The sequence below is a fragment of the Arctopsyche grandis genome, chromosome 4 (genome assembly GCF_051622035.1).
Source record: "Arctopsyche grandis isolate Sample6627 chromosome 4, ASM5162203v2, whole genome shotgun sequence".
In the NCBI taxonomy this organism is placed as follows: Eukaryota; Metazoa; Arthropoda; class Insecta; order Trichoptera; family Hydropsychidae; genus Arctopsyche; species Arctopsyche grandis.
The window spans coordinates 14,887,685-14,898,205 of NC_135358.1; the positions used below are offsets into that span (position 1 = coordinate 14,887,685).

At 33.2% G+C, this 10,521-nt stretch overlaps 1 protein-coding gene across 1 annotated transcript; it reads left to right on the forward strand.

The window, feature by feature from the left end:
- The first annotated feature begins 329 nt into the window (after positions 1–329).
- Ca-Ma2d (Ca[2+] channel Muscle-specific alpha2/delta subunit) lies at positions 330–6,741 on the forward strand. Its single transcript, XM_077429360.1, has 17 exons — positions 330–547; positions 663–744; positions 2,228–2,338; positions 2,414–2,663; positions 2,747–3,258; positions 3,335–3,545; positions 3,623–3,759; positions 3,829–4,005; positions 4,088–4,162; positions 4,240–4,616; positions 4,690–4,850; positions 4,930–5,162; positions 5,244–5,501; positions 5,581–5,805; positions 5,960–6,086; positions 6,152–6,413; positions 6,501–6,741. Exons 1-17 carry the CDS (start codon positions 438–440, stop codon positions 6,739–6,741), a joined length of 3,549 nt encoding a protein of 1,182 aa, XP_077285486.1. The 5' UTR covers positions 330–437.
- The last annotated feature ends 3,780 nt before the right edge of the window (positions 6,742–10,521 follow it).

A 10,521-nucleotide genomic window follows, 5' to 3' on the forward strand; every position in this document is an offset into this window, starting at 1 on the left:
ACAGGAGCACCATTGTGGGCTCACAAGGTTTCCCGTAAACTTAAAAAAGTTCAAATTGTCAACTGCTATAGACGAGACCAATAATTTCTATTATATTTACATTCTCGATATTTGTGAATCACATATCGCATTCAATCCTATTTTTTTAAAAGCTTTTATTTAGCTTGACATTCACATTTGTTTTCTTTCCAGAACCCATATTCTAGCCTATTTGCGTAAAATAAAAATAGTTTTTCGTCCATCTGATCTATATCATTGTTTAGTAATGTGATGGTTATTGAGAAATTCAGCGTTCAACCATAATCTCGTTGTGTGTCGTGATCTATTTTGGTTTTGTTCGGTGTTGAGCGGCGCTCGTTTCAGTTCCCTGGGGTTCACAATCCGGGATACGATTCCGCGATAATCACGTGTATAATTTAGCCGATGGGTGGTCAAAAATGTCCATCTTCGGTCTGGACGGCCGTACAAGCGTGACAGGACTTTTCGTCCTAGCTATACTGCTGATCGTCACCACACCAGAGACGAAATGTTCCCGCGAAGGAGAAATGTCAGGCTATTTTAGTATACGCTCACTTACCTATCCAACGTGCTTTTATCTGTCATTGATTATATCCACGTTTCAACAACGTTTTCAATGTCTTGTGTCTTTTTTGTGTGTACAGAATAGGCCACTGGGCTGAAACTTTCGGCGATGAGTTGTGGGATCTCGGACAGCGCATTACAAAATCACCAGAATTGAAAAAGGTATTACATATAATACATATGCACATATGATATGTGCTAATAGTTCTGTCGATTAATTTTTTAATTGTGAAACTTTTTCGTTAAATTTTCATAATGTAAACATAAGTTTTACGTGTTCCAAATATGTGTAGAAACACAATCGTGTTGAATTGAATTATATCAAAGTATTTAAACTGAATTCATACAAATCAACTACGTAAATATGTATTAGGTTTCCTATGTTACATGTGTCTATATCCAAGATATAAGTGTCTAGAAGAAAACTCAAAGAAGACAAGAAATTCATCAATGGCATCTTTTAAACATATTACTACCATTTGTTTTTTTTTCATGAAATTTTTGATTTTCTTTTTTCATTCGCTAGGATGTAATCATAATTTAAGCAATAACTAAGTTTGAAATAAGTTTCGCGATAAACATTAAAAACAACAATTTTTGTTAAAATGTTACATTATCTAATATATAATTTCGAAAAAGACTTTGTAAGTATGTATGTAATGTTGGTTGGTAACATCGAAATAAAATCGAAATTTCTATGACGACGATTCGATATATATATTTTTCGATTCAAATAAATTTAATAAAACAACAAATGAATATTTACTATTAGATTCGCCATGTTTAAGCTGTTTATATTGCAAATACTGAGCGAAGCCGGGTAAAACAACTAGTTGTCTATAAATATATGTAAATATGTCATGATTTACAAATGGTATAAAATAACAAATCCTAAACTTGAGTTTACTATAAATATATGAAAATCATCATATATATACATATATAATATCGCTATTCTTTATGTGTGTCTGTGTATCTGCGATAACGCTCGTCATATACACATATAATAAGGCTATTCTGTGTGTCTGCGATAACGTTCGGCGTACTACAATAATCGTTTCGATTCGACATACATATGTACGTTACAGCTAACACACTGCCAACAAAATGTACGAATATAATAACGACAAAAAAAAAACAACTTCTATATATACTGTTTGCTACCAATGTTTCCTGTAGGCAAATTAGTCTCTGAGCATTTAGCGCAATCTATTGAAAATTTATTTAATTAATTAATTTTTCTATTGGTGTTTTATATTGTTTATATGTATCTTTATATCTAAAATCATAAATAAAAATATTACACTAAAATTACATACATAGTTACATACATTCGCTAAGAAAATAAACACGGAACACATCTGAGATATGCGTGCTGCCAAGTAAAACAATGAATAATTCGTTATACACACAATTGTAAATTTTACTCCTTTAGTATTAAATTAAAAAATTTACGCATTGCTAACAGTGGTGCTTTGGGTTTGTATGCATAGAAGTAGAATGCATAAGAAGGGTCGCTATTGAAAAATTAATAGATGGCTTCATAAGTGAAATTGAGTATATTATTTTTTGGATACAAATGAAACATTCTATAGCAAGGAACAAATAGTGTTTTCGACATTAACCGATATCCATAATTTTGCAGAGGTACAATAGCTTGAATGTGCGTGTGGAAGCCAAAAATGGAACAGAATTATTGCGTTCTGCCGTGGAAACTGTCGGAAGAATGTTAACCAGAAAGATGGAAGCAATCAGAGTAAGCCGTCATCAACATCTGTGAATCGTTATCTGTCAAAAGTTACTAGAACTATATTGAAGTTTTTTTTTCCAGTGCATAATGCGAGAAGCTGAAGACATTTCATTGCAGTATGAATTCAACGAAACGGATTCAAATTTTACGTACTATTCCGCTAAATTTTCATCAGTGGATGATGTACCGATAACGAAAATCCCTTCTAATAGAAGAAAAGACATCAAATTGTACAGAAATTTCTCAATGAATGCGGATACTCATTTTTACAACATATCCGTCAATACGAGTTTCAGCACTGTGCACGTGCCAACCAACGTTTACGACAAAGGCACGAGCTTCAGAGTTTTTTTTTTATTTTTATTTTCGATATGACTCATGAGATTAAAATTTATTCAGTTTTTTCTGTTACAGGTCTCGAGGTTCAAAAGACTATATTGTGGTCTGAGACGCTCGACGACGTCTTTGCTCAGAATTACAAAGCTGATCCAGCTTTGTCCTGGCAATACTTTTGTAGCTCAACTGGTGTGATGCGACAATACCCTGGCATAGGTTGGAAAGAGAAGGATAAAGATGATGTAGACCAATTCGATTGTCGGACTAGGTCTTGGTTCATTGAAGCCGCCACATGTTCCAAAGATGTCGTTATCATATTCGATAATTCTGGTTCCATGGCCGGATACAAAAATTTCGTAGCCAGAGTCACGGTCAAAATGATCTTGGATACGTTCTCCAACAATGATTTTGTCAACATTTTCAGTTTTTCTAATGATTCTAATGAAGTAGTCCCCTGCTTTAGGGATACATTAGTTCAGGCCACGCCTGAAAACATTCGCACGTTCAACGAAGCACTTACTAAATTGAAACCGGATGGTTATGCCAACTTCACCTATGCTTACATGAAGGCTTTTGAACTTTTAGCAAATGTACCCAAATTTTCATTAATTCATGTATTTTACAACGATTAAGCTTGTGAATATGAATGTACGTTTAACATTTTAGTATAGGATTATTCGAGATTGTGATAAGTCTAAGGGCTGCAATCAGGTCATCATGTTGGTAACTGATGGAGTGCCAGGAAATTTAACTAATTTATTCGAAATATATAATTGGCCTGAAAATGGCACAATACCAGTCAGAATATTTACGTATTTGATTGGAAAGGAAGTAACCAACGTCAGAGAAATACAATGGATGGCTTGTCTGAACAGAGGTATTCTATTTTTTTTTTTTACTATAGTTAGTCGACAACACGGTTATTGTACATAAATACGTGTCATATTATTGTAGGCTATTATGTTCACATACAATCATTGGATGAAGTACAAGAAAAAGTTTTGAAATATATCAATGTCATAGCAAGACCTATGGTATTGCAAGAAGTGGATCATCCAGTAACTTGGACTCATATTTACACTGATATAACTGTAAAGTTTTTATCTTTATTGATAGATATTAAAAAAAAATGTTTGTATTAAGTTATTATATTTTTATAGCCTAGCGAAAAATCTAGTAGAGGTAGAACCAAATATAGATTAATGACTTCGGCTGCCATACCTATTTATGATCTAAAAATGAATAGAAATAACGTTACGCGTATGGCAAATCTGCTTGGTGTAGCTGGGACAGATGTACCCATTGAAGAGATAGATCGATTGACTTTGCCATACAAAGTATATAATATTTTTTTAACTATTGTTTAAAAGAAATAGCCTACTTAAAGAAAAGCAAAAATTTATGTCTCTTATTTTTTAGTTGGGAGTAAATGGATATTCGTTCATAGTGAGCAATAACGGTTATCTGCTTTTACATCCGGAATTGAGACCTGTTGTAAGTATGGTACTTTTATATAGTATAATATAAGAGTGTATATGTGTATATTTCGTCATAAAATATGAGCATTTTAGTACAAAGGTATAAGAAAAGAGAACTACAACAGTGTTGACATTGTTGAAGTTGAAACTATAGACGAGGGCGACGAGTGGAGACATTTGGGTGAAAATATATCTTACTTAAGGGAGGCTTTAGTTGGTGAGGAAGAAGGCTCTGTAGTGAACCAAACTGTAAAGATAATGTATGATAAGATGAGAAGAATACAACTTGAACGTCAAGATTATTATTTCGCGCCATTGCCCAAGACGCCATTCTTCTTAGGTATTGTGCTACCACACGATTATGGCAACACTTGGATCAAAGTGGGTGACGAGATTAGAAGAAACCAACACTTGGGGCTTAAAATTGAAGATTTTTTCCAGGGCGATAATTGGAAAGTTCATCCGAAATGGTATCTTAAAATTTCGTACATAATTTTTGATTTTATTAAAATTATAAATATGAATTGATTTCGTTGATTATAGGGTATATTGTAAGTATCATTATTTAGAAGGGCACGAATTTAACACTCCCGAAGAAGAGCTTTTGCATTTTTTGAAGAAAATGGGAAACCGTAATTGGAAATGGTCAGAACAATATGAATTTGAAGCTGAGGTGGACTTTGATGAAGATAATGAACCAGATCGTAAGATTTATTTAAATTGAAATTACTACATCAATAGTTGACACAAAATGAAATATTTGAAAATATTTTTCGATTATAGTAAATTGTGGCAGGAAAACTCTTGACGATGACGATTATTTCTGCAATAAAGAATTGGTTCAATTGTTGGTATTTGACGCCAAGGCAACAGATCCCCTATATAAGACTTGGGAGTTTAAGGACAAAGATGAAGAGACACTCTTCCTCAGATATAATGCTTCACTTAGATTTGCTGCCACCATGAGCGGGCTGACAAGATGGCAGTTTGTTTTTGGCGAGGATATAAATAGTACTGCGTCGTAAGTTACGCATACACTTGTCGTAAACTATCATCACTTTCAATGAATCAAATCTAGTTAATTTATTTTCAGGGAGTTCGGCGACCATTTTAAGGAAGCCATTGATGAAACATGGTATAAAAGTGCAATTTTCCAACATCAGATCGAACCGGAGTCCTTCGTATTTTCCGTACCGTTTGATACCGAAGGAAAAGAAGATATTCTGGTTACAGCTAGCCATGCTGTTTTCCCCCGCGATGGTGGTAATCAAGCTCCAGTGGGAGTTTTGGGCTACCAATTTTCTCATCGACTTTTATATGAACGTTTCCTGAATATTACGACCCATACCGATAAGGCAACTTTCACCTCTATATCAAATAAAAATGCTGAATTCCAAAAAAATTCTTTTAGATAATTAATTTATTGTATTTCAGTCATGTGGTTCAGACGATTGGACGTGTTACGTACTCGACAGTTCTGGATATGTTCTAATATCAGAAGAATATAATGATACTGGCGAATTCTTTGGTACAATTGATAGTGCTATAATGCAGGGAATGATTGATTCAGAAATATACCAACGTATTCTTGCTTATGACTTGCAAGGAGTTTGTTTCAAATCCGTACTAATCCGCAGTGATAGTAGTGTTTTATTGACAGTAAGTTCTAATTTTACGTTTACACTAAATGAAAGATGACATCCGTTTGTATTTCGCGTTTATTCTTTTGTTGTAAATGTACCATTAGAGTTTGAATATACATATTTGTATCCTTACGTTGTTCGGATACTTACATTTATTATTATTTGTTTAGCCATTCCGATACCTAGGATTAGCTTTAAAATGGTTTGGAGCTCAATTGGCATGGCTGATGATGCAAACACAATTGTCTCTTCTTTGGGAAGAATCGAAGGTCTATTCTTCAGTTTTTGAAGACGACGGTAAATTGCCTACCTCTTCAAGATTAAATCTGATAAATTAAAATCTAATTGTTATCTTTTGTTAGAATACGATTACGATGACAGCGCGGATGGAGACTATATGGCTGGAGACAAACGTGAAGATATGCCTACTGTTACCCAAAAACCACGAAAAATTCGCAAAGGTCAGGATGAAGAAGAAGAGGAATACTATAGCAGACCTCCAAAGATGCAATACGACAAGTCATCGTATCCTTGTGATCGCTTGGCGAATTTGTTCATTCTGCAACAGCAGCGCTTTATCAGTGGAGACGGATTCATGGCTTTTGGTGCAACGAATTCTACCAGGTTTGGACACAATCTTAGTTAAAAATGTTGTATAATGTCTCGATCACCGATTGTTGATTGCGATTGACAATTGTTTTTTGTATCTAGGCCTTATTATGTAAAACGAATTCCGCATAGCAACCTGTTGATGGTTATAGTTGACAACTTGTATGAAGAAAGTGATCCTGATAATAAAATGTCAGCTGGAGCATATCCGATACCACCGTTTGGAGAAGATGCTGCTCCTTGTTATAAATTAGATTTGGCTAGATTAAAGAGACGTCCACTTGAAGGATGTTATACTGAACATGAATTGGTTAGTACTCTAGTAGTATGTACTTCGACATAATACATTCGTAGAATTTGTGACACGGAACTTTATTGAACAATTTGTTCCTTTTTATTACGTTCTAACTAGCATGGTTGTATATCTTATACATACATACATGTATACAAAGTGTCACTCAAAGAAGTATAGAATGCTGTATGCTCGGAATATAAAGGAGAGATAGAAAACGGAATACGTGGGTGAGAGTATGACAAGGGTAGTTAATATACATATGTACATAGTGGAGCGAGTGAGGAGATTGAAATGGCAATGTTCGAGTAGTATGGAGTCGAACCGTACCGTTCGCCTCCATGCTATAAAAAAGTGGATTTTTTTTTTTGATTTTTAAATGCTTTTTATTATTAATAAATTCTGTTCACAATACATCTTATATCTATTTTAATAGCTACTGATCTACTGATCATTTTCTATTTTACAATTTTATTTTATTTGGTTAGTAATCATAGTATTATATTATTCTAATGTTAATGTACAGCATAATCGAAAAAAGTGCTCAAAAACCTATTTACAATTCTGAAAAGTGGATGAAATTTGAAAAATATATGGGGTGCGATGGATGAGAGTTGCTCAAAACAGAGACGAATTAAACAGGCCTTCATCCAACAGTTGGTGGTGAATGGTTGTAAATGATGATGGTGATGATATACAGAGTATATAAGATATACAATTGTGCCTGTTGATATACAGAGATGGTATTAGAAAAATGAATACTTTTGATAATTTGTCATGTCATGATTTTTTTTGGAATTTCATTCATTACATTACATCCTTTTTCCATTTAATGATAATTTCGGTATAATAGTATAAAATACATGTTATAAAAACATATTTATGTATATAAATTTATATGCATATTCCATTTTATTATATTTCAGGAGGCAGAAGTGGCTATGTGTGGTAAATCAAACTTGATAAAAATATCAGGATATATGGTGTTGTTATGTTGGTTGATTCTAAAATTTAAATATTTTATAATTTGATTGCATTATATATAAACAACTATGCATTTTTTTTGCAATTATTTTGTTAAATTTATACTATTACATGTATGTATGTATTATTGTATGTATGTATTAGAATTTTTTTATATATATAATATGATATATTTTATTTTATGTGATTGTTAAGTGTTATCTATATTTATATGAAAATGCATATAAAGCAATATTATTAATTTTAAGCAGCATGTGATCCTTGCGGAAAGACAGTCGCAAATAAAATAAAATCTGTGGTGTTTTCTTTTTTTTTTTACCAATCCCAGCGCTTTAATTGTATTATTTGTGTATAAATATGTGAATTCGTTCTTGAACTTACACAGTAAATACGGGTCTACGTGACGAGACAGAATGTTAAATTACAGAAAACACAAATATCGGAAGGCAAAGATCGAAAATCGAAAGATCTTAAGTCGAAAGATAAAAAAAGGGTGCATGGTAAACGGTACATACTCACTTAATTTGTGCGAGCAGGGTACAACAGGAACAAGAGGAACAGGCTTTTCCTCCCGTATTCTGCGCGCGCACATTAATACGGGAGGAAAAGCCTGTTCCTCTTGTTCCTGTTGTATCCTGCTCGCGCAAATTAAGTGAGTATGTACCGTTTACCATGCACCCTTTTATTTATCTTTCGACTTAAGATCTTTCGATTTTCGATCTTTGCCTTCCGATATTTGCGTTTTCTGTAATTTAACATTCTGGCTCGTCACGGAGACCGAGTAAATACATACTTCCTATGTAAAACCTCAAACACAGTGGCGTAGCTACCGCACCCGCAGACCCCGCAATGCGGGGGGGCGCCACGAAGCGCGCCTTTTTCACTGATTTTTTAATTTGTTCCGTTTTTTTTTGAAATAACTTTTTTAAAAACTTCTCTTATTTTTCAACCTATTTGTACTATATGTATGTATGTACATACATTATTATACATATTTTGAATTCATCCTCATTTTATAATTGTTCTATGCTAATATGGCTAAAAGACTGTCGTCTTTTTCCATATTTTGAACGTCAATGCCACTTCAACCTATTTGCTGAGAATTCTCTTATTCTTGTATATATTTTTTCAGTGTGTAAACAATAAAAAAAAATTATATGATTAAAACCAATAAAATTTATAAATTTTTCGCTGTCACCATTAACAGGTGGGAAGTTTTTAAGGAAAATTCACCATCAGTTACTTTAAACAGATTGTGCACTGCTTGCTGGTCGTCCAGATTAAACTATGAATGCACTTCGATATATATGTAGATACGTAAAAAAGGTATAAATTATTAATTTGGAAAGTTATTTTGCTGTAAGTAAATAATATTCATATATGGGGGGGGGGGGGGGGGGGCGCCTTAAAATATTTTACGGGTCACCAGGAATTCACGCTACGTCACTGCTCATACATATCATGAATACAAAACGTGGTTTTACAAAATGGATATTTTTAAAATTCACGTTTTGCATCTTTTCGGACATTTCATGAAAGAATAGTGGTCAGCAGGGTATCAATTCTGGGATAAATAAACAGAATGCCGATAATATTTTAACACATGGTTTTTAAATATATTTATCACTACTATTGATTAATCTCTTAGTATTTAACAAAATCACTCATCTGAGAGGTCATTAGGGCTATCAAATATTCGAATATATTCAAATATCGAATAGTAAACTTTAAATTATTAAAATTTAAAGAAAATCCTAATCCTGTACATTAGTGGTGTAGTGCTAAATTTTGAGGTGCCGGTACGCTCGATTTTGCACAATTTTTTTTTGCAAAATTTTTTGTACAAAAATACATGCATTTTTACATAATTAATTTCGACTCTACTTAAATGACTCTAAAGGTCAAAAACGCTACATGCCGGAAGCCTCTTCTTTGTCAGTAATTTTAAATATGATTTAAAAATATTGTTCGGTAAGGACCACGAGAAGGTGGAAGCCCAACACCTTACCGGGAAAGGAAGCAAATGGAAAGCGAAGTTAATTTAGAAGCTGGAATGGTATTAAAAATTAGTAAGCATAACGATACTACAAATAAAAAACAAAGTTAGAAACATGCAATTCATTATTACTTTAATTTTACAAATAATAGTGACAAACTCAGAAAACTATAATAACTAAAGAGCGGACCCAGAGCACGCCGTTCATTGTTCAATTGTTGTAAATGCATTGTTAAAGGTTCGCCGAACCTTTTTTTTTTGGACTCTAGCTTTATAAATAGAGTCAAACCGCCCCGATTCCTGGAAAAAGCACGGTCTCTATCCGCGCTCTAATAATAACTTCCAGAATTCATCTTCATTGACATCGTTTTAATTTGTCAACTTTCACATTTTTTTCTATTTGAGAGCACCCTTATATACCGAATTCTTTTTTTTATACGCACCCATTACTCCTTAAATTATTGCGTAACTTTTCGTGACCATACAAAAAAAAATCAGACCCTTTTTTTGCATTATGCAAGAAATGCATCAAAGGTATCCTCAAAGCAAAGTTCTTCTTTTTTTTTGGTATATTTAGTGTATATTTTTTATTTCTTATAGTTTTGGTTTTTGTTGTATATATTTTTTGTTATTATAATATGTATGTATGTATAATTCATAAGTTCCTTGGGTCCATCGGCTATTCCGCCTCTTCGAAGTATTTATAATAAATAAATAATTTGAAATTAAAGCAGGGCTATGGAGTCGTAAAAAATCAACCGAATCCGACTCCTTTTTATTATTTTCTTCATTAGAGGATGTGTAAAACCCCCCCTAAAACCGGCACTGCTTCCAGAGTTAATAAGCATTGC

Excerpts from the sequence above, each read along its gene's own strand:
- Ca-Ma2d (XM_077429360.1), top strand. The coding sequence starts at position 438 with ATGTCCATCTTCGGTCTGGACGGCCGTACAAGCGTGACAGGACTTTTC. Across the intron at positions 3,259-3,334 it reads CTTTTGAACTTTTAGCAAAT|TATAGGATTATTCGAGATTG; the intron begins GTACCCAAATTT and ends TTAACATTTTAG. Across the intron at positions 3,546-3,622 it reads GATGGCTTGTCTGAACAGAG|GCTATTATGTTCACATACAA; the intron begins GTATTCTATTTT and ends ATATTATTGTAG.